This window comes from Labrus bergylta, chromosome 16, assembly GCF_963930695.1.
Source record: "Labrus bergylta chromosome 16, fLabBer1.1, whole genome shotgun sequence".
NCBI classification, from domain to species: domain Eukaryota; kingdom Metazoa; phylum Chordata; class Actinopteri; order Labriformes; family Labridae; genus Labrus; species Labrus bergylta.
The window spans coordinates 17,648,131-17,673,576 of NC_089210.1; the positions used below are offsets into that span (position 1 = coordinate 17,648,131).

The 25,446-nt window shown below is 42.5% G+C and overlaps 1 protein-coding gene across 1 annotated transcript in view; it reads left to right on the forward strand.

Moving 5' to 3' along the window:
- Positions 1 to 24,919, forward strand: part of LOC109998790 (protein phosphatase 1 regulatory subunit 29) — a 64,086-nt gene extending 39,167 nt beyond the window's left edge. The window contains exons 3-4 of the mRNA XM_065964775.1: positions 20,863 to 21,559; positions 21,958 to 24,919. Coding sequence (XP_065820847.1) covers positions 21,218 to 21,559; positions 21,958 to 24,492 — 2,877 coding nt within the window. The 5' untranslated portion in view covers positions 20,863 to 21,217 and the 3' untranslated portion in view covers positions 24,493 to 24,919. The remainder of the gene's footprint in view (positions 1 to 20,862; positions 21,560 to 21,957) is intronic.
- Positions 24,920 to 25,446: the final 527 nt, after the last annotated feature.

Consider the following 25,446-nt stretch of genomic DNA (forward strand, 5'->3'; position numbering starts at 1 on the left):
GTCTCAGTTACCTTGAGGTGAAGTAGTGCTCTTCTTCTCTATCGATAGAATTCACTGTGAAATGGTGACACCTGATAACTGTGTTTAAAGAATGTTGGGGAGTGGATGCTCTTAACCCCCCCTGTATTATTTTTTCCAACAAGGACCTCTCTCCCCGGTGTGTGAAGTCAGAGTATCACTTCACACTGGAACTTGAATTATTTCAAACTATAGTTTTTCTCCGATTGAGAAAACAGGAGTGAATTACGATGATTTTTTTGTCCTCCTGAAATCCAAACATTTAAAGTCTGAGGGACTCTCCGCACAGACGAGAACAAAACTGAGCTAACCACAGACATTGTTTGAACAACCTTTTGCTTTCAAGAGAAGTTCAGTGCTGTTTGAATTGACTTAGTAGCTCAGTCTGTAGGGACTTGGGTTGGGAACAAGGGGGTCCCATGCAGGTTCATATCTCTGTGCGGATCAAATCTGGAAATTGGTCCGGTAGCTGGAGAGGTGCCAGTTCACATCCTGAGCTCTGCTGGGGTGCCCTTGAACAAGGCACTGACCCCCCTCCTGCCCACCAGCTCAGGAGCAATCGCTGTTGGCAGCCCCCACACTCTGATACATCTCCATTAGTGCACGTCTCAAAATCCCACGACGGGAAATCCAATTTTACAAAGTATTCCTTCTTCTTCTTCTGTTTATACTTCTTTTACTATTCCCATATTCTTTTATATCTCTTAATGTTCTTGCTATTTTAAATTTCATCCTTAAATGTCTTAATATAACTCCTCAAAGCAGCTTTGTTTAATTTATTTTAGTGTTTCTATAGTTCTAAAACTGGTGTGGAGATTTGGTGAAGATGTGGAGGTGATGGCCACTGCCGGTAGACTGCAGACTATTTGTTCAGTCAGGAAAAATCTCTTGTTTGCATCCCCTAGAGAGGCTTCTCAAAGTTTACACAGAGGCATTCAGAGCCATATTTTTTGTGTTTGCACTTGCAGAACTAAATTTTGATTGAAGTGCCTTTTTTGTAAAGTCGAAAGCCCTGTGTTTGGCTGCTTGCGTCACACTGACGAGTTTGCTTTCAAGTGGAGGGCTAATGGGCGCTGGTTCAGAGGGGGGAGCACCCACAGTGTGAAATGAAGGGAGCAAGGAGAAGTCAGAGCATGACAGACAGGTGAAACTGTCGACTGAAGGAGTGGTTGGAGTTCGAGTGAGGTTTGAGTGGAAGTCGAAGAAGGGTGGAGTGGACTGGGAGAGAGAGAGAGGCAGGGACGGAACAGAGAAATGTTTTACTGCAAGAGAAGAGATTTTTAAATATTGAATACCAAATTCAAGTGAGATAATCAAGTGTGAAAAGTGAGCAGCGTACCACCTCAAATATTCCTGTAAGATTTCATGAGATTTCACAGCGAATCATTGAAAGACGTTAACAAACAGAGACGGACTACAACCTGCTGTAGTGCTGCTTGAGAGAAGCAGAATGTTTAACAAGGCTGGATGAGAAGATGTTCCCAGAGATGCTGTCAACACAGCGTTGTTGACAGAAAGTTCTCCAGAAAGAGACGGAGGTGACATTGTACCTGTAAGTTTTCTGTCAACAGATATGCTGGCTAACGTTAGCCTCAGGGGCTACAGTGTTTGCTGTTTCTTGGCGTCACCGTCAGCTGCTCTCTATTTTTCTCTTCAGCATTCTCTCAAAGATTGAATTTGATTTGTCTCAGAAAATACTGATGTTATCATCATGTTATGATAACGATCTCTTAATAATAGAAAATGTACGATTTTATCAGAACAGAGTCTGTGAGCCTTCTGATGACTGTATCATCAGACATTAAGGAAACATGCTATGTTGAAGTGCTGGCTTCTCTGACAACAATGCAGCAGCCAGTATGTCCTCCTTCTAACTTTAGATTCTGCTCCTGAATGCTCTGGATTTGTTTGGACCAGAGAAGGTAGGTGCTTTTAAGGCACCCCACCACACGGCCGTTTTGGACGCCCCTCGGTTTGCCAGATATGAGAGCAGTTATCAGGTCAACAGGTGTTGCAGCGATGGAAGTGGGCAAGAGAAGTGGTTCAGATAGAAGTGATTGTACCCGACCTAAAAAGCCTCTGCATGTTTCTAATAAGCTCCAGGAGCAGAAACGTGCTCAAACTAGGATCAATATTGGAGATGCTTTTGAAAAATGGAGAGAGGTTAGAACACAGAAAGGTTTACAGACCCATGCAGAGCTGGATAAACACTGAAGCTTCAGTGTTCACCACATGGTGACCTGCATGAGCATCGACTCTAGAGAGGGGGGGGGGGGGGTGGGAGACAGCTCTCTATGATGTTTTAACTTAGACTGCAGAACCCATTTTAAACACTAGGTGTCAGAGTTACATATTGCTCCTTTGCAATGTGAAGATTCAAGGCTCCCCCTGCTGGCTGGCTGTGGTATGGTATATAAACCCCACCTCATCAGTAGTCCACAGTTTAGGGTTAAAATCCAAGCCGAATAAACCAATTAGTCAGAGCCAGGCCTCAATTACATGCAACAGATCCAGCTCGCTATCCTGTGTATAGACCACAGAACACATACTGAGCGTTTTGAAGTATTGAACGAGTTACATGCTCTGTTAAATATCCAAAGTACACACTAAATACAGTAACTTGTTTCCTAGCGTCTCATTTTGCGTTTGGCAGCCACATCTGGTTATGCAGCTGTGCATTATGACTGCACTAATCACTTAACGCTGGGTAACTCATGATGGCCCTTTGCAGCCTCATCAGGACTGAACGGTTGAACTGCATATGACTGCAGACACATCACACCATAATTGACCTCTTCACTCCTCCCGCTCTTTTTACTCCCTATAATTAAGACATTTGAAATAACTATAGACTCCTGAGCCCTCACAGGTCAAAGCTCTTAGAGTGACTTATAGACGCAGGTGAGAAAGCTGTCAAAGGTGAAAGTCCACAAGGTGTTTGAGTCTGAGCCTGTGTGTAAATCATTTCATGTTTCTGCGCCGAATTTCATATAGAGGTTTTTCTTTGGACTGGAATTAGATCATTTTGAGTTGATTTAAAAAAAAAATGTGGGTTTGTGGTTTTGAATCAAGCTGTTGACATGAGCTCTCACCACAGTAGGTCCGGTGATAATACATTTAAAAGTGCCGACACAACTCCTATGATCCTCTTTCGAGATGCAATTACCAAGCTCGGCCAATGAGGCCTTTTATGTCTGAAACTCAGTCCAGATCTAAACCTCTTTTTCATTTTGTTTGGTTGTTGTCTAAATCTCTTCCCTCTCTTTCTCCGGTCTCCCTTTTTTCCCGTCTTATTTATCAGAGCCTCATTTCCTCTACTTCCACCCATAATTACATCTCTTCATTAACGCTCTTCTGTCCCCCCCACCCGCTGTCTTTTTCTTCTCTACTGAAGTGTTCTAATTTCCATTCTCTCTCGTTCTCTCCCTCTGTACATCACTTTCACTCTGTGGGGTTTTTTCTCCCATTGCCTCCTTAGCTCCTGTGGTGTAACTCTTACACAAAGAGAAACAAATGATTAAAGAAGTAGAGTTTAGTCGATGTCAGGAACGAGAAGATAAGAGGGGAAAACATATCGCTGCCTTATCTCTTCTTCTCAGCAGGCTTTAGTCATCACCTTTTTCCACTGCAGCTTTTACATCTTATAATAGTCAAAAGAAATCGTGAATCTTTACCTCAGTCTTTCACGCTGTCTTTCTCCGTCTGTCACACATTGTGTTTCCTGTCAGTTAATCTGACGCAGCTCATTCTTATCTCTGCTCAATTCATCAGCCTCGTTCATGAGTTCCCATGTCCCAGTTTGGCCCCTCTCCTCTCGCTCTTCTCTTTTTATGTCGCGCTCTCATTTACATGCTTTCATTTTTAAAAGTTTAGGTGTTGAGGTTAAGGCTCATTTATGCTCTGTGCTCGATATGCATATGGCTATATCTGCAGCCTTCTGTCCAAACAAGTTTCTTTCTTCTTTATTCCTGCCAGTTATCTTTGAAGCTAGCGGTACATAGCAAAAGTTGCAATACCACTGGAAGGCATAGGGGCAGTGTCGAGCAAGCCAGACCAGACAAACACAGTGAAGAAGAATACTCTAGAAATTAGCAGGACTTTGTGAGGAGAGATTGTGAAATGATTTTACCTCCCCCTGGCACAGAGACAGACAACAACATTAGAGCAGCTGGACGGAGATCAGACAGGATCTGAATGTCTGTTACACCGTAGCAAAGGAAAAGAAAAAACGAGACTGCGCCCTCTAGTGGATGCATTTTTTAACGTCCATCCCAACGTAAAGGAAAGGAAGCACAAATGAGCCTTCAATTGTCAGCAGACGATGGAATATGAATAATTTTGAGGAAATGGTTTGAATTAAGGCCAGGTGTAAAACGGGTCAAACTTGTATAAAGATAACATGAGAGAAAACATTTTCTTAATCAGTTTATGCAGTTCATCTGTAAATTGCCACTAATGGAAATACCAGTTGTGTTTGGCCTGATATGAATGTGTATTCTTAGAAATACAGATTCTACGCTTGGCAACATGGAAGACGAAATGTCTGAGTCATTAACACCACGCTGAGTATCACGCAGGGATAACCTACTGATACTCTCATTTTGCAGATTTGGCCCTCCTCAAGTGTGACGGAAGAAAACATAAGGATTCGTAAGGGGGGGGTCTCTCTCGCTCTTTTGTTTTGTACCTCCAGCAGAGCCAACAGGAACAGGCCGAGCTCCAACCAACAACGAGGACAATGATGAACGACCTCAGGTCCCACCTGAGCAGCAACACGCTGGGAGGAAATCTTCATTATCACACGTTTCATGGGGGGGGGGGGTTCTTTGAGTCAATAATGGTACAAAACTAATGTGCAACTTCCCAATATACATTCAAACTAAAGATAGCTTTAATTTGAATCTGCAGAATACTAACATGAAACAATATGGGCAGGAAAGCCACGTAAAAGCCTCTTAGCATTAAGATCATTTCACATTCTTAGACACTGAGCTGATGGTTTTAAGTCTGAGCGGCTTAAAAGTACAAACATTATCACTACCACGCCCGTCTTTTCTTCTCAGAGAAGCCTCTACACAAACCGATCCTTTCTCCATCTTTGCTCCTCAGCCTGATGTGACGGGATAATATTACCCATCTGTGGGTCACTGTGACATATCAGGACCGGGGATGACCTGCTCTCCACTTGTTTCTGCTGGTATGAAATGTCTTCATCACCTCCTGTTCTCCTCTCTCCCTCTCACTGCGTTCTCTTCTCTGTATCTCTCCAGTCTCTCTCTCTCTCTCTCTCTCTCTCTTTTTTTGCCGGCAGCCAGGCAGTGCCCTACTTTAGCAGTGCAGAAGGTTTGTCAGCATCACCCTCAAACGAAACAATAATAACGTGGAAAAAGGGAGAACACGGGGATGTTAAAAAAAATCTTTGCATGTAGGACTACACGTGCAGAGATGGATGCATATACTTTGTATATGTGCCTCTTTTTAAGTGCAGTTGCAGATGTTCAGATTTTGCTACATGCTGTCGTAGTGTGTAGAAGCAGATGCACAAAACAAGCATACACCTCCCCTCTCTTTCTCTCTCTCTCTCTCTCTCACACACACACACACACACACACACACACACTGCTGTGCTTGCATCCTTGCATGTCTGCCAACTTCATCTCATAGAACATTTTGCTTTGAGGAAAGCACACCTGCTCCCTGACACAGAGATGCTGCTCATACTGTACTGTTCATACAGACTGAACACTGGAAAATCCACCCTAATGAGAATAATCCACTGAGTAATATTCACGGTCTTCATTAACATATATCCTTACTACAACAGACATGATAGTAAATCCTATTCTGATGTAGGCCTATGTGAACTGAGAAAAGATTACTGAATTGAAAGGAAGTGGGAAGAGGAAGTCTTTTTTTGTCATGTGGTTGTTAAATGAAAATGTTTAAAAACGAGTTTCCAGTTTCCCAGACTCTTTCCAACCTTGAATGGTTCTTCATCAAGCACAAATTCTAAGTTGTGTTATTAAAGGGGACATATTGTTATGTGGAGGTTATTAAAACATTAAGGGGAAAGAAGAGAGAGAAGAAAAGGATAGAAAAAAGATGCAGGATGTATATGTTGTTGTTGCATCTCTTCCTATGTTGTGAACATCTACACCATAATAAGCCGAGTCACATGCATCGGCACGTGTCACTCAGCTGTCTAGAACGTGTCGAGTTTCAGCTGACCAATGATATAATGTCAGTATAGGAGACCAACCTTCAGGCTGCTGTATGAAAAAAAAAGAAAAAAAAAAGCATTCAGCCGGGGTCCAGACAGTCACTGCCATCTCAGTTATTATGAGCCATGACTCACTGCCTGGATTCACGTTTGAGTCATGGTTAATAAAATGAATCAATATACAGTGGGAATAACGTACTGTGTGTCCCAGAACTATGCGCAGAGGAGTACTGGTTAGGAGAACTGTAATATAACGCGCAAAAAAAATGTGTTTTTGTGTGAGTGAGTGAGTCACTTTACCTTCAGCCAGAAATGAATTCATTCTCTTTGGACATCATTACTCAGCCCACTGATACATTCTGAACATTTCACATCATAGTTTTGTATACCTTTACAAACAAAATTGCTTTTTCTTCAAGTAATTAAAAAAAGAAAAAATGCCAAAGCTGTAAGCAGAAGACGGTTAGTTTGACCTTTACAACAACTTACAAGCCATCCACCCTCCTTGTATCTTCTCTCCACTTATCACAAAGCATCAGCACACTGAGGCCATGTTGACACAACAATGATTAGAGATGTTGTTTTCAAAAATTTAATTGAAGTGTAAAATTCTGGTATTGAGAGAACCCTAGCTGGAAACCCAGAATGCTCCACTGTTTTCAACTTAAAAAAAAACAACCAAGACGTAATTTTTGTATCAAAAACTGTTTTGAGCAGAGCTGTGTACCTGCCACTTTCCTTCTCTTTATTCCCGAAAATTGCTTCTTCTTATTTTTCTATTTACTTATAATGAGAGGTTCCTTGCCATAGTTTTTTTTTTTCCTCCAAGGCTGACTGTTTTCTTTGAACGTCCCAGTCAACATGTAGTAAACCCAGTTTGCCTGCAGGAACAAATGCACAAACAGAGTCTTGTATTTCTGGACAATGAGCAATTACAGAAGGAAAATAACAGTGCTGCTAGCAAATCTGCAACCAACAACCTTTAGAGGTGTACTAAAAATAAACACTGGGCCTACTTAGAAACCTGATTATCCAATGAAATTGTTTCTTTCATAATCTATTTTACATTAATTCATGTTATTACAACTTACAGTACATCAGGAGACAGATGCATAGCTTTTACAGCCCTCCCAACATTTCCAACCAGGTGATGATTCAGACAAGAAGTGCTGTGAGGAAGGAGAAACTATATTAAAGGTCACATATCCTCCTCCTTTTCAGCCAGTGTAAATAAGTCTCAGAGCTCCCCGAAACATGTGTGTGAAGTCTCTTGTTCTAAATCCACTCTGACCCTGTATTTGATCATGTCTATAAACCCCTCTATTTCAGCCCTGCTCAGAACAGGCTGTTTCTGTGTCTGTACCTTTAAATATGGTACAGACATGGTGTCTGACCACGCCCCCTCTCTGGAAGGACTTGGGTGTCTCGGTGCTTTCTCGCGCCATGCCCTATTGTTTATGGTGAGAAGGCAGACTCAGAGGGCAGAACAAACACCTAGCTGTGGGAGTGTCACCCACCTGGGGGAGGGGCTACTGCCCTTTGTGATGTCATGAAGGAAAAATCTCCAAACGGCCTGTTTGAGCACACATTTTCTGAAAAGTGGAGCAGGCAAAAGACGGAGAGGATGGACTTTTCTCATCATTGGGGGGTTTTTAGACGGACTAGGGACACTTAAAAGTGTTAGAACAACACAATAAAGTGTATTTTGCATAAAATATGACCTTTAATCTGCAAACAACCTCTTCAAGAGTTATACAGGAAATCTAAATATGGAGTCATTTAATCCTGTACTTCTGGGTAGATCCAAGGCATGCATTTCAGTGTCTGTGAAACGCTGATTGGTTTTGTCTTTTTGTTTTGTTCAGAGTCACGATCGGTGGAAAAAAACAGTGAAGTGCTTTTCACCCCTCAATGTCGCAGTGAATATTTGATACAAGAAACTATGTTGTGTTCTATGTGCCCGCCCATCCCCTCCTCTTGAGCTACCTCAGGGTTTAGTCATGAATGTGTCCTATTCAGAGACTTATAGTTTGCGTTCAGCAGCAGCTCAGTCACCACGGTATTGAAAAATAAATGATTCAAAAGGACGACTAAGCAATATAAGGAACGTTCCACTGTAGAGGCCACATAACACTTCATAACAATATGTTGGCATTGCTCCCCAAAGTCATGTAGCAAAAAGAACAGAGCAAGTGATTGAACAAAAAATCCAAGTTATTGTGTTAAACATGGCTCGTGATTAACTTCTTTAATTTCAACCGCAAACATGGTTGGAATAAGTTCGATCAATCTTTGTAATCCCACCTCTGCGTACTGGGATTTCTTTGTTGTTGTTGAAAGATTTAAAGAGCTTTAGTGGACTGTTGCATAAACACACAGATTCTGCCCCATACAAAAAAGCAGCAAGAAAACATTATACCATTACAAGGAATGCTCCTTTGTAATGTTGATTTAATTGGTATATTTCTGCACAGATTTGGGGTTCTGCTCCTTTTCCTCTCCTGTCTCGCCCCTTCTCCCGCAGCGCCTTCCACCACCCAAACCTGCTTCTACTTTACGTTCAAGCTTTTTTTAATATCGTTGACTTGGCGGAGATGTGACATCTGTTTACAGCTCTTTCTGAATTCTGCACACTAAAGCTAATGTGCTTATGATTCTGGCGGATTAGTGCTCCCAGTAGAATCCGCAACGCTGCTTGGATGCTTTCCGAAGTGCAGTCTTCAGCACCAGATATGACTGTATAGCCATTTGCGATCACTGCTCAGAGACTCCACTAAATTTTTATCAGACTGAAGTAGAAAATGAGACACGTGGCGTGCCAGACTAATTCCCCAACTCTGGGTTCATTTTAATTTTCCGAGCATCATTATCAACAGACGCCTGTGGACACAGCTACAAATCAGAGCAAAACATAGTGACATAGCTATAGGCTGCTAGGTTGGCTCGTGAGATAGTTACCCGATAACTACGGCTTTGAGGTGAGCAATAAACACAGATGTTTGGCATGACATGATATATTTTCAAACACTTATCTTCTCATCTGGCTTTATAAACCAGATCTTCCCATTTCAGATCAGCTTGAGCGATCTAAGCAAGCTGCGAAGGATTGATCTTTCAGAGTTTGTGTCCTTCAAAGGACAAAGTGCAATTTCAGAGTTCATTAAGATCATCCATTTCCGTCCATCCGACCTCGACAGTGTCAGTTCAACTTTCTCCTTCCAAGAAATCTCGTCTGCAAGGTTATGCAAAGATAAGAGAGTTGGTAGTGAAACTTATAAAACAAGCAAACTTTATTTTCATTCGTTGTGAAGTACAAACTTCTGTACTCCCCTCTGATTCTCCTTTAAACATCGGGGTTTACCTTCAGGCTCGCCCATGGAGTTCCTAAACATTGTGAGATGTAATGAGGTGTCAAGATTATTCATGACTCATAACAAACACAGTCAGCCCGGCACATTGCTCTCCAGAGTGGCTTGTACTGTAGGTCTGCCTGCAAGGAGATGGGAACACAAGTTTTTCTTAGTTTAATATTCCAAAAGATGACAAGTTTACGGGGTGTGACATCCAGGAATAGCCTTGTTATGCTCGTCCCAATGAGCGGTCACGTCATTCCAGCGCAATGCGGGCCACAGAATCTGTTTTAGTTGGAGTACTAAATCCTATTTCTGGTTCTGGGGAACTGGAGTATATCTTTGCAAACATTGGATAATAGGCGGGCTGCACAGAGACAGGTTGTCATTTTGAGGGAAACAATGCAAAATATAACATCATTCAAACAGGCCATACCTGCCACACCGCTCTACCAGTGTGAAGTCTGCCACGGAGGAGAGCAAAATCATTACTGCCCCCATCTTTTTCTCAAAAAGAGAAATGAATGTGATCACAAAGCTGCTATTTTATGAGCACAACAGTTCACTCCTTGCAGGTTACTGCTGATTCATCATTGTGGGCACGGTCAATCTTTATCCTCGCTCTCGACACCTCACGCTCCCCGCTTATTATCCAATCTCCATTTACTCTTTCCACAAATCCATCTCTCCTGTGGTGCTCTCAATAACGTCCACATTCTTTTCATCGCCCAGTTTTTCTTCTCCTCAAAACCCTTACCATCTCGTCAGTTACTTACATCTCTATCTGACCTCCATATCTGATTTCTTTCCCTTTCCCTCTTCTATCTTCATATTTTATTCATCTTTGGTTCCCTTTCTCCTCTGTGATCAAGATGTGTTAGAGCTTCCGTGCCTCTGGCATTGATATATTTTAGCTATGACAGCAGTGGTGCAAGTGTAGGCCTGAGGATAACTGATGCATTGATAGTGGCAAATATATTCTGCTTTGATCCAGAGTGATGCTTAGCTAACGGCCTCATATATGAGAAAAGTAAAAGTTAAATCTGCAGCTGCTCTCCGCATTTAATGCACGTGTAAGAAGGAAAGGTCACTCTCGTAATATATTCTGAGTGTTGGTCAGAGTTCATGTTAGCAAACATGAATCTATCAGGTTTCTGAAAATTACAAACCTCCAGGATATTCTAGCAAGAGCAAAAATCAAAAGACTCCATCAGCTATAACCAATAAAATATGATGTCTACATTCTGTGAAAGAAAGCCAAGGCATTTTTCGATCAGCGATCATGCATTATTTATTTAAATTATTAAATTAAATATTATAGAAAGACTCTCTCTCTCTAATAATCTCTGCAAAAAACAACTTTTTAATGTGTTTGTAATTGCAGTTTATCAAACATGACACAATCAAAAACAAATTTTTCTACCGACAAATGCTGTTAAAATAAAATCCATGACATGCACTTTTAATGGAATGGGATTGTTTATGTGCACACGCTATATTTACATCAACCAAAACGTCCCTTGACTAAAATATTCAGTGTGATTAGATCTTGGAGTTATTGTGTAAAGAGTCATTGTTTGGTTGCACATTGGAGACAGAAGGTTCTTAACTAGAAGGGCGTCACTTCCAAATTAAACAAAATATTGATTGCAGAAATAGTTTTTTAACTTCATGTGACAAATCAGTGGAAAGTAACTCCTTAATTGTAGTCTTTGTTACAGTGTTTCCTCTCGTGCCTAATTGTCTCTGAACAGACTAACGGAAAAATAACTTCATTAACTGCTGCAAACAGCGATATGAAAACAACCCTGATCTGCAGCTCGGGCAGTTTGACTGATGATCTCCACTTGTGGAAAATGAAAGTGGGAGTACAGATCAAAGTCATCACGAATCAATCACAGAGAACGCCTTTCTGAAGCCAAACAGCGGGTAAAACCCCCCGCTCCTCCACGTCCTCAAAGTTTTCTCACCATTCAAAAGCATCGCCATGACAACTGTGTTTTACTGAGGACATATCACCTACTAGGGGCTAGGTGTAAGTTGGAAGTGCCTTCGATGGAACTATCTCAGCTGGTGCAACACCTTGAATATGAGTAGGGCGTTAACTCTGTCCTAAATTAGAAAATCAAGCTAGCTAGGCTATGTTTGAATTTAAGGTCGGTGCAACTCAGTGCAGGTCTGTTGAGCTGTGATTTAAGCCCCGCCCCCTTACTAAATATTTCCTCTGTTGATCCAGGAATAGTACTGACTTTCTTATTTGATTTATTTTTACCTTAATCTCTGAGAGCTAAACTAAATCTTTCAGTGTCATAATTTGTATCTGTTGATCCTGCAGACTTATCGAGGCAAAGAGTATGAATAATTTATGGTCTTAACACCCAAAGGGCTTCAGGCTGTTGTCAATTATCCAAACACTTAGTTGTCATTGAAGCCACTCTCGAGTATAGAACACTTAATTGGACTTTTCCTCTCTTTTGGTGATGGCATCAATACCTAATTGACTTCCTTTGATTATCTATATCCAGTCACACTGCAATAAGTAATGGTTCCCCGGGCAGCTGTTTTTCCCTCAACTGATGATTGTTCTTAAAAGTGTCAGAAAGCCTATTTCTGTTAGAAGACTAAATGGACATCGGGGATAATTATTGACTCTATTTGGGTCTCGGTCAATAACACATTTTCAGTGTTGGGCTTCATGCTGGCCCTTTGAAATCTGCTTAAATTGTATCTTGAAACATTATGAATACTAAAAAAGTAATTAGATTTTTAGTACATGTTGCATCCTTTACACTTGAGCAGCATTTACCTCTGCTAATCTTAATTACCAGCAAGACAGCTTTTAGAAGACGGTTCTTATTTTAACCCACAACAGCTTGTCAAGGATGGAAGGACAGGCAGGAGGGAAGGACCCAAATGCAGACAATACATGCACACTAAGGATAAATGAATAATCCAGAAATCCTCAAATCCATTAGAAAGTTTGCTAATCTGTAGCATGTTTTTGTGATTGATAGGTAGGTAGGTCTAACCAAATGTAGAGTAGGTAAGGAAGCAGAAAGGTCATCGAAAGAAAAATATTGGAAGAAAAAAAAGGATAAAGCAGCACAACAAAAAGGAGGGAAAGTCTGAGCGCATCTGGGGGAAGGTATAGACTAGGGAAGGATTAGCAAAAGCAGGAAGTAAGGTGGTGCTGTAGACAGGAGGTGAGAGCATAATGGATGACTGGGGATGCAGGAGTGGCAGACCAAGGAAACCAGCAGCAAGATGAAGTCACAGGAAGGCATGTTTGTGCCGAACAGAGTTTTTTGCTTTTTTTTAAATAACTTTGCACTGCAGGACTGTGATTTCATTCTGCCTTCAATTGCATCATCGCCCATGCTGCTCTCCCTGACAGTTCACCGACCTCAATCACCGAGTTATCTCCACTACGCTTTGTAGTTCACATCACCAATTTCTGTTTTACCTCGGCCCCTGGGTTTGCTCGGGTCAAAAGCCCAAAAGAAATGTTCCACTTCTCCCTCTACTGCTATTCCCCGAATCCTGTCCTAGTTCTTTTTTCCATCAGAAAACAATTTGTTTCTTTCCACATGGTTAACACAACTGCTCTCCAGTTTCAACCCTCTCATTCTCTCTGGCTCTGACTCCATCACTGGGTGGTCTCTTTCCCCGTTTCTTTACTAGAAACCCTTCAAGTGCACCATCGTCTCACAGGCTTACACCCTCACTATTGAACCAGGTCCTGTGGCCTCGAGTCCATTGACTTGGGATCGAAAAGAAACCATGGCAGCAGCGGTGATAGAGTGGTCAGTGTGGGGGGGCTTAGGTGTTTTGCTCTATTTAGCCTCAGACCTTCGGGCCCTTTTCTGTCACGCTCTATTGCATCACTTCTTCCTCCTGTGAGGCATCCAGAAAATAGATATGATGCCATGCATGAGCAGCCACATATGACCGCGGTCTAACAGTCGGCAAACAGATATGGACACAAACACGCTGAGAAGCCCCGGACAAGGCGGCGAAAAAAGTAGTTAAAAAGATCTTCTCGAGGCGTACAGTACGTGGATGAAGTATGAATAATAGATCAAAACTCAGAGAGGTAGTTAGAACAGTCTTTCCTCTGCAATCCTTTTCATTCCTTTCTCATTTTTTTTCTGCTGGCTCTGCTACCTCGCTCTCCAACAGTCGAGCTTTTTCGCAGACTGGATCTTCATAATAACGGCGTGCATCCAAGGTGATTTGTGTCTGAGCATCTGAGCCTCTGCCTCTGTTCTTTGTGGCAGCGAAAAAAGAAGATTGTGGAGGAATCAAAGATCAAACGGCAGCGTCTCATCACTTCAGCTGTCTCTCCCACTGCCCCTCTCTCCTATCCTTTTCCCTTCTCATCGTCCTCATTTATTTATACCTTCCTCCACTTGTCTATCCTACCCGAGCAAAGGATATCTACTCAACACAGAGTGTATTCAGTTTGTATACGAAGGTGTACACCGATAGAGACACTGATAGCAGTGCTAAAAGAAAATAGTGCATCTGCTTTCATCAAGTCCCTCTTATACGGCCACAGAGAGATGATCTGCTCCACTCAGGCATACGCATGCTGAAGCTCTCAGAGGAGACTCATCTGTCTGGAGTTTTGTTTGTGTCATATCTAAGCCTTGTGTGAAGTGGAGAGGAAAGAGTGTTTAGCTCACAGCCCCAACCCTCTCTGTGCTACACTGACAGCACTCCAGGGAACCGGCCCAGGCAGGAAGAAAGTGTAGCAACACGGACTGATGGACAGAGAGTGATACGGGGTGAGGTTAGGTGAGACAAAGTGAAGGAAATGAAGAGCCAGGAACTAATATCAAGGCATGTGAAAGGACTAAAGAAGATGAGAGACGAGAGGAAGGCAGAGGGAGGGAAGGACGGGGAGAAATCTGAAGAGACCTCAGAGGAGGAAGATAAAGAGCGAGACGCAGACAGAACAAAGCAGGTTTTGGAGATTTCAGTCTTTGGGGGTTGTTTGTGATGAGCAGTTCAATTCTAGAGAGGTAAACTGTCACTGTAGTAGTGAACACACACACACCCACACACACTTTCAGATCCATGCTCAGTGTGGACAAATGTCTCTGAGGTAATTCATTTTCCTGCAGGCTTAGATAAAGTGGAAGTATGAGTGTGTATGTGTGTGTATGTGTGCATGCAAGACAGATGATTGACAGCTACTGAAATCGACTTCTGTCATGACAATCACTGACGGCAGCAGCTGCAAAGGCCAAACATATTTAAATTGGAAAAAAATGGGCAACAACTTCAGAAACGAAAGCCAATTTCCAAACACACAAAATAATACAAAACAAATCATAAACAGAAATTAAGCAATTTAAAAATAGAGCATCGCAGGTCACACCTTCACATTCACACACTGATGTTAGAGGCTGCTGAGTAAAGAGTTCATCAGAAGTAAACCATTCTTCTGATTCAAAAATCAGAAGAATTTAAACTGTAACGGTAAGGGTAAATAAAGGAAATCGCCCCTGCTGGGTATATTCTGTCTTCTGATTCATGAATAAATCACATCAAGAAAGCAATTCTCACTGTGGATATTTGTTCTTCTCACCTTCTCCTTTTAAGGTTTTTTTTGTGTGATAATTCCTCCACATCACAGTTGGAACATGAACATCTCACTGCAGTCAGTCGCACAGAATCAGAAAAAAGTAATGACTAGAAAATGAGTCTTTGACAGCCAGAATCCTCTGCACCTGCCAAAACAATCATTTGGGTTCTGGCAGTGATCAGCAGCTGCTGTTTCAAACTTCCAACAGCTACTTACATCGTTTTTATCCAATGAAATTGTCTCACATTATGTTGATGCTCTTGAGATTACCTGGCAGGAAAACCTTAGTGTTGGCTGCTTGAGTTAAAAGCCACTGAGGGATTCACGATTTAGCAAAAGGTCAAACGCTACTGCATGGGGGGGTTTCTTCTTTTCTCTGTTTTGAAGTTACAATACTGCAGCCACGTTCATGTTTCTTTTTATCAAGTCAAAGCAACAGCACAGCACTGGGATGTCATGGCTGCCTCTGCCTGAGGAAATGTCACTACGCAGTGTGCAGAGTGTGAGCACTGAGAAACAGCACTTCACTTCTTTCAAAGAAAATATGAAAATAAATTCATGGGCTTGTGTTGTAGAAGACAAAGCCTGAATGACGTCTCTTAGGGCAGGGGGCTTTGGAAACCCCGGCGACGGCGGTCGCCATGCTGGAAATGCTGTCTCACTCTTACTTTCAGTCACCCTAAAGCCAGGCTGAGAGCTGAAGCTGAGGGGGTCTTAAGCCTCCTGACAAACAGCTACATCGTGCCCACCCGTGAGTAATGTATCATTTCAGCTGTTCAACAGTTCAAGGTCTCCTTTTTCCTATTATGTTTCATAATGCTACAAATATTTTTAATGGGTGACAAGTCAGAATAGGGCAGCCAGTTTATCAGACGGACTCCTAAACTACGGAGCCATGCTGTTATAATACAGGCAGAATGTGGTTTGGCATTGTGAAATAAGCCAGGCCGTCACTGAAAAAAAATTGTTTTTTCACTTGGCAGATTATTTTGCTCCAGAACTTGATATGGTTCAGAATTAATGGAGCCCTCACAAATGTGCAGGTTATCCATGCCATGTGCACTAATGCACCTCGAGACCATCACAGATGCTGGCTTTTGTCGTCTGTCAGTCTTTTTGTTGTCCCTGTCCCAACTTCTTTGTGGAACACATTGTCAGCATGTATCAAATTGGGAATATAGCCCAAAGACATTTCTAAGATTCACAGTTGACATGTTGTCTTTGGGCATTTTTCAATGACACATGCTTCAATGTTTTGCAAATCACCACATTCTGTATTTATTTACATATTATACATGTCCCAATGATATATAATTAAAACAAGTGTGAAGTGTTATATCTTTAACCTCTCTCTCTGACACTACTGCTCTTAGATAGATTGTCACTTCCCCGTTTTTTTGTTTTTTTTAGACAGCAGGTCCTCGTCCAATGGCATAATGAGCTGCTGCAGAGTATACCGGAAGCTAATCACAAACAGATTGAGAGCACAAATCGAATGAAGAGCGCTGTGTTAAATTAGCCCCACACTTCTATGTGTATAAATCTGCATGTCTTTGATTTGACACGTCAGTTCAACAGGAACGTGTAATTCTTAGGTGATACGATTGGAAATGACAGCATCATACGCAGCCAGTAAATACATTTTACGTTTGGACAAGCGATGGCTCGGGTCCAATAGGAGTCGCGTCAGTAATAAAAGAGAGAGATGGATCATTTCCAGTTCCAGCACCTGTCAGAGTCAATGCTCATTTCATTCTATTGGAATTCATGAAGGAGTTTTATCATCGTGGCTAATGAAGCGAGAGAGACCCGGTGATTTGATGTGTCTGCCAACAACATCCAATTCGGGTTAGCGATGGCTTAATAGGCACTGCTTATCATAAATGTGTTTCCATAGTAACGGGGGAGGATCAATATGAGTATGTACATTGAGTGACCCAGATCTGTATCATAAGGAGGAAGGGGGTGTTACAGATGTAGAGTGATCTGTGATGGATATGATCATCATTAAGTGCATTACAAGCATACACAGTTACACATCAAGCATGCATTCATGAAAAAAAACAGTTTACTGCACAGTAGGTACCGTTTTTTGTATGGTAGATAATGCACCGTCGAAATGTAACTTGCACCAGAAAAGAGACATTGCAGGAGTTAAAAAAGAACTTAACACTTTTTAAATGTGATTATTGCACACAAGAAGAAGAAAAATAGGAGACAGGGAAAAAGTATAGGACGTGTGTGAATTTTGCATATATAAGCACGTACTGGAGGCAAAACATGTATAGCTGACCCTCTGCACTTACTGTAAGCTACAGTATATGTGATATGTTATCTTTAATCCTTTCATTAGCAAAATGAGCTTAAACACAGGACTTTTAACATGTTGTTCTAACACTAATACGTGTCCCTAATCTGTCTACAATGATGAGAAAAGTCCATCCTCTCCGTCTTCTGCCTGCTCCACTTTTTAGAAAATGTGTGCTCAAACCGGCTGTTTAGAGATTTTCCCTTCATGACATCACAAAGGGCAGTAACCCCTTTGTTTTGCCCTCTGAGTCTGCCTCCTCACCGCAAACAACGGGACATGGAGCGAGAAAGCCCGAGACCACCCAAGCCCTTCCAGAGAGGGGGCGTGGTCAGACACAGCTCATTTACATATTTAAAGGTACAGACACAGAAACAGCCTGTTCTGAGCAGGGCTGAAATAGAGGGGTTTATAGGCATGATCAAATACAGGATCAGAGTGGATTTAGAACAAGAAACTTCACACACATGTTTTTGGGAGCTCTGAGACTGATTTAGACTTGTTAAAAAGGAGGATAATATGGGACCTTCAAGTTGAGACAAATATTTTCCCTCAATAAAGTCTTCAGATATGTTGTACAGATGGATTGTAATGAGTGGTTTAGGCCCTAAAGCAGATCGCACTGTTATTTTTGAATAGCTTGAGTCTTGGACTGCGAGCTTACTACTTGCAGCTCGTAGATAAAGTATGCCATTGAAAGACGTCCAACTAGAATCTGAAGTGTATCCCCTGTGTGGGGTTTGGCAGTAATTCAGTTACAAGGTGAGGATTTAAAAAAGGAGGATTTGTGTTGCAGACTGGATCTCTGGAAACACTGAAAGTAGGGCAGTCAGACACCTGCAGCTACTCACCACACCACCTGTTCACCGGTTATTTTCCTAGATTTTGAACTATTTCTGCTGCTGTGACCTACTCATAAGAGAGCTTTGTATTTGCTCTAGCAATAGCTGGCATGAAAAGAAGCCATGTAATGTGATTATAGTTTATCATGATGTTTTCAAGAACCAACAAAACAACAACGCATGGCCTCACCTCTTCTGAAATTCATTTTCGTTCAAGAAAGCATCAAAAAGAAAGCTTGTTTTTTATACAATAGGAGAATCATTTCCTTTCTTGCCTACTTCATAATGACATAATGAAACTGATTTGCATGTATCAACTCAGATAAAATCCCTGTCTTTTTATTTGATGGAGGTTGGTCTTGAAACACACAGCAGCGGTTTGCAGCATGAAGGAAAAAGTTCTATCTGGTGTCCTACATTTTCACAGTTACAAACGGATCAGTGTTATGAGTCATGCTAATTCCCTTTGAGACAGGTGATCTGCATGTCCCATATTTCCTAATTATGTAATCATATCCCTAAACATGCACACATACAGTCCTACTGTGCCTCCTGCATCCCTCATGGTAACCCTGTGGGTCTCACTATTTGGAGAACCTAATGAGATCATGTCTCATGGCGAGTAGATAAACCTCAGACAAAAGAGAACGGGAGCAAGACAATCGATTGCAAAAAGGGTGTCCCGACTCTGCACATGTGGGAATGTGCAGAGTTTACATCTAGGACAGTAGGACAAGTACAAGTAGTAATATCTGTAATGTGTGCAGACAGTATATGCAGGTGTTCTAAATGTCCCAAGGATGTTGGGATTGCTTTGATTTGACCAAAATATTGTAATACTGTATGTATGTATGTGATCTTTTCATGCTGCTTGATGCTTATATACTTGTGTGTAACCTCAGCAACAGGATATGCAAAGACAACTTACTAGTTGTCAAACATAAATATTGTTTACAGCAACATTTGACAAAGTGGAGTTTATGACATGGACAGATGTTTTAGCCCCATTATAGCAGCAGTGATGGGTTGAGGATCACCTTTTTTGCAAATATTGATACAGCAGACTATTTGCTAGCTTAGGTCTAAACTTGAAAACAACCATGATTGGGTTATTTTCTGTGCTATAGCTTATCACCAGCCAGACTAAGTTGCCCCCTTAGTGCAATCAGGGACACATGTTTGCTCACTTGTATTAAATCAAATAGATGACTGTAAATTATTGAGGGTGGCCCGTGTGATTAAACTTAACTCAGCTGTGCTTATCTGTGGATAAATTCATACCTGTTGTCCTACTATTGAGCAACACAAACTTGAATAAACACTTGGGTCTCTTTCTCTCTGAGTCGGTCTAAAAAGAGGCGACAAGAGGAGACAGAGTGCCTGAGATCATTAAAACCTACGTGATGAAATGCCATTTCACACAAGCTTTAGCTATGACAATTTTCAGCAGTAATTAGTAGATTAAAAAGGAGGATGGTCCTGATTCCCCACTGGTACCCTCTGGGAGAGGGGACGAGAATAGACTGGAATGAGTTCAACTCTCTGTCGGAATCAGAAAGAGGTCTGAATTTGGAGCACGAGTGAGAAGTTTGGCCTCTAATGCAGAGAAAGAAAGAGGTGGATATTAAGTCTGTCATTCTCATGGAATGAAATGGTTTACGAATGATGAGAATCGAGAGAATGTTAGAGGGGAGGTGTGGGATGAACCATGTAAAATAAGGGGATTACAAGACATAAACAGATTCACTGTATTGTACAATATCTTAGAGAACATATTTGGAAAACAGTTTCATAGTTTTGCATTGCAAGCCATTACAAATGGCTTTAAAGAAACAAACATATTTTAAAATAACATGTACGCATTTGTTTGTTTACACAGGTACATGCTTATCTGAGAGCATGTGTCACTTAAGTGTTGATGTTCAGGGCTGTTATTGTCTGCATGTTTCCCCCCTCTGCTGAGCCGACATGGACAATGTCGTCATGATGCAACAGGCAGCTAATCCTCTCCTTATGTAAACGCTTGACTGCTATTCAAATTACATGCAGAAGGGATAGACAGCTTAGGTTTTGGCTGGATAGCGCCACAACAAGGAATGCCTGTAAAGACACAGTGTCGTCAGCATATCTGCGATTAATGCTACAAGTTCTGTTTGAAAAAAAAAAAATCCTCGTCTTCAAGGACTGAGGAGATATTTGCAGGTGCACATACCGTAGATTTAAGACTGAGCTTGATGACCTAATATCCTTATGAGGTGCTGGGGGACCAAGGAGTGAATATGCAGGATAGGGGAAATATTAGTGCACGGTATGCATATGTTGCTATGATTAGAAAGAATACAAGCGGAGGGAACAAGTATAGAACAAACCCAGAGGAGGATTGAGTTAGATGTTTAAATGCCTGCAGCGTAAGATGATATCTGCGAGTACATTACAAAGATTTAAAATTGTATTAAAAAGTTGTCTTTGATATTTTATATTTCATTGCTATCCTACTACAGTAAGCTTTTTCGTTTGTTTCATCTCCACTACAGATTCTCCATCATTCCAAGGGTCTGTCTTCTTGTCTCAGTCCATCTGAAGTCAAAGGAGAGACTATGAAGACAAGCTGTGCCCCCTCGCAGTCAACTCCCACAAGATATGAGATGACATGGGTCCCCTGCTGATCACCATGATGACCGTACAGCTGTGTCCGGCGTTGTGAAGCCTTCATCCCTTTTTCAGCACCCAACCCAGACCCTTATTCTCTTTGGAAAATTTGTCCTTGCAACCAGTGTTGCTTCCCTTTCTCCTGCAAACAGGACTTCACTTCTTGCACTCCTTCCTGCCCTTACGTTTATCTCCTTAATATTTTCAGCTTACGCCTCCTAATTAATTTCCATCAGCATCATGCAGAGTGTTTCTACTACTTCCACTCTCTTTCTTCTTTTTCTTCCCTCCCTCTTCCTTATCTCCCATTTTCCCTGTATGGTCAATGGGGACTGCTGGCTGATTGAAGGGGACAAGGGCTATGTGTGGCTGGCTATCTGCAGTCAGAACCAGCCGCCTTACGAGACTATTCCCCAGCACATCAACAACACGGTCCATGACTTGAGGTTGAATGAGAATAAGCTGAAGGCTGTGCTCTTCAGCTCGATGTATCGCTTCACCAACTTGACTGACCTCAACCTCACCAAGAATGAGATCAACTACATTGAAGATGGAGCCTTTGCAGGACAAGCCAACCTACAGGTGAGGAAATAAAATTATAAATCTTTGCGCTCTACACATCATTTTTTAAACTGTCATCTCATCATGACGGCAGCAGATTACTCTGTTTAGAAAATTGGATGCCTTATAGACTTTATTGTCACTGTTTTTAAATATGTTGGACACTTAAATGTTTTAAAATTTTGGCTGATGTATGAAACTTGTTCTAGAAAGCATAGAAAGAGTGCAAATGTGCACAGAAACATATTTTAAATGAATGTCGGATCAAAATTCTAAGATGCCTTTCTAAAATCTGTTCCGAGACATTTCTGCAGTAGATGGAACATCAATTTTATTATTAACAGTACAAGTCATTGTCAAGTAACTGTGCCAAAAATGTCAAAAAAACATACTGATGCTCCTTTTTTTGTTTCTCTCAGGTCCTTCAGCTGGGCTACAACAAGCTGACCAACTTAACCGAGGGAATGATGAGAGGCCTCGGCCGAATGCAGTGTCTCTTCCTTCAGCACAATCTCATTGAAGTTATTGCCAGCAATGCATTCTGGGAGTGCCCTGGCCTCAGCAGCATTGACCTGTCATCCAACAAACTTGCCCGCATTGACCCGTCCACATTCACAGTTCTCAGTCGACTGATGGTGTGTGAACTGGCAGCGAATCCATTCCACTGCGGCTGTGATTTGTACAGCTTCCTGGCCTGGTTGGAGTCTTTCAACAATGTCACACACACCTATGACCGCCTTCAGTGTGAGACGCCTCGGGAGATGATTGGCTTCCCCTTACTTACTGCTGCTGGCCATTCTGGTCGGAATGCAAAAAACATTTTGTTCCACCATTGCCGAGATGGAGTTATGATGCCAGGAATGACTTCTCTCCCGCCAGATCTGGACGGACCTTCTGGGATCGGGCCAGAGATGTTTGGTGGTGTCGGGCCGTACCACCAGGCCACCACCTCTTCCTCATCTACTGAACACAGTTTTATTCCCAGCATCAAGCTCCATCATGTGTCATTATCAACAGCCTCGCTTCTTGTGCAGATTCCAAGGCCCTACAGCAAAATGTATATTCTTACACAATACAACTACACGTATGTTTCCGACGTCATGCCCTTAAAGAACAAGAAAGAGATGATCACCCTCAACAAGCTCAAATCACACACCAATTACACCTTCTGTGTGGCATCCATCCGCAACTCTCAACGCTACAACCACACCTGTGTCTCATTTTCAACTCGGGCTCAAAATCAAGATGACACACTTCCCACACCTTCCACCACTTCTCACTACATAATGACCATAGTGGGTTGCCTCTTTGGCATGCTCATTGTTTTAGGCTTTGTTTACTATTGTCTTCGTAAGAAACGGATGCATGATGAGAAAAAGAAGTCCATCTGTGTCAAGAAAACCATTCTGGAAATGCGCTATGGACCAGAGGTGGCAGCAGCGGTGGCAAATGATCCAGCGGCAGTCCACAAGCTTCAGGAGCAGTCCAGAGAACACCATCAATATCAGCATCACCATGGAGGAAAACTCCCCATGTCAACATCCACGAGCTCTGGGATGCTTCACTCTGCCAACACCAGTTCCTCCAGACTTTCCACTATCCCACAGGTGGAAAAGATGGCCACTGCTTTTTCAGAGGCCATGGCCACAACTAAAGGAAATTATATGGATATCAGAACTGGAGGGGCAGGGATGGAGAGGATGGGAGATGGTGGACACGGAGGAATGAGGGGAATGGATTTGAGGGACGATAATGGAAGTGATGTTGGGGATGACTCAGATGATGACGGACACGGCTCTGCATCAGAGATTTCTACCATTGCAATGGAGGTCGACAAGGTCAACCAGATCATTAACAATTGCATTGATGCACTGAAACTGGATGCAGCAGCCGTAGCAGCTTCAGGGGCCTCTACCAACCCGACAGCCTCCTCCAATCCCACCTCCCCTCCCCCCACCAGCACATCCTCCCTTACCCGTGGCCTAATCCCACTGTCCCAAGGGTTGACAGAAACGTGCCAGATGATTACTCCCAACAAAATACCCCCTCCACCTCCACTCCCTGCCTTAAATACCCCTCTCTCTGAGCGCCCAGGGATCACTGGTGGTGGCTATGTGGTCTCTCCCCCCTACCGGCCCCCTCCACCGGCCACTGCTGTACGTCCCATTCAGAGGCAAATGAGTGCAGACGCCGCTGTGGTTATTGTAAATGCTGTTAAGAAACAATGTAGCACCACATCTTGTGGCTCCATGGGTAGGGACAGAGAGCGTGGAGGAGCCAGAGTATACAGCCTGGATGTTCCTGAGCCAAGAAGCCCAGATGCTTGTAATCAACAGCAGCAGCAATACCCAGACCGTGCCAGTCCCGTGGGCTGTGGGGAGCCCCTTGAGAGGCTGCCTTTAGTCGGGAGTGGGAGCTGTGGTGGTGGTGGTTGCGACAGTGGTGGTGTTGGTGCCCAACATCAGGACAACCAGAAGTCTCATCATTACCATCAACAAACGCAACAACAACAACAACAACAACAGCAACAACAACAACAACAACAGCAACAACAACAACAGCTAGAAGTGCAGCAGGACTACCACTGCTCGGAGCACCGCCACTCCGTCCCAGCTCTCTACTATGAAGGCTCCCACCAGGGCTCCCCAGCCCAGAGGGTTTCCTTCCTTAAGCCCCTAACACGAGCTCGCAGAGATGCAGCATCTTACTCCCAGCTCTCGCCTGCCCGCCACCATTCCGGTTACTCTGGCTACTCCTCCAGCCCAGAGTACTCCACAGAGAGTACTCTGAGGATCTGGGAGCGATTTCGTCCCTACCGGAAAGGCCAGAGGGATGAGGCCTGTTATGTGACGGCCGGAAATGCCCTTAGAAAAAAGGTGCAGTTTGCTAAAGGCGAGGACCTTCATGACATCCTTGATTATTGGAAGGGTGTGTCGGCACAGCAGAAGCTGTGACTAAGGGACTAAAGCAAATCAATGAGGGAAAAGAGTTTGGATACTTCTCTTTAGATAGGCATGATGGCCTGAGAAGAAAGAGGACTTCATTGTTGGACAACATTTTGCCTTTGGATTATTTTTGGCATGCTAGGTGTATAGAATCTTGTGCTGGGAGCTAGGACTGAAGCTGTGCCTAGGATATACGCGAGTCATCATGGTGTTTATTTTACACTTCATTGTAGCACCATCTCTGGATAATTCTTATTCAGTGTTTGTTGGTTTTATTTAAAGCACAGGAGGCAAATGCCAACTGCGTTGTTTAGTACTCTTGAGTGATCATCTTTTGTGATCATATGGACCATCTTTACCAGTGCCATGTTTTCATCTATGGGAAACCACAGAAAGTACATTTTGATACCATTCATTTAAAGCCTGTGTGATCCAAGTTGTTTCCTATTTTGTATTGGGTGCCGTTTCATTTTGCAGTGTGCAATTGGATGTGTTTAGACTTGTACTGAAGGCAGACCATGGTTGGATGGTATTCTGCTTGATTACAAGCGACAACACACCAATTTATGAACAGTGTTGTCATCTGCAGGCCCCCACCTTCCTTCCATGAGGTCCTTCATGCAGCTGAGGTGGAATTTGCATTTCAAAAGTAACGAAAGGAGACACTGGAAATAAAATAAGTGGGCTTTAAGATCCTGCTAGAGAAGGACATCATGAAAGAGAGATCAGGGTATAACCTTAGCCTAAAACAATGTTGTGACACATCCCGAGTTGCTAAACAAATTTTTTTAACTTTCACTGTTCCAAAAATTGATTATGAGGTTTAAGTGACATTAAGGTTTTCCAACAGATGTCCAGAACTGCCCTTAACAGCATTTGCCCAAGTTATGATCTAGGTCTAGATTTTGAGTGCAATTCATAAGAGAATATCAGGCAAAAGTAATGTTCCTGTCATAACATAAC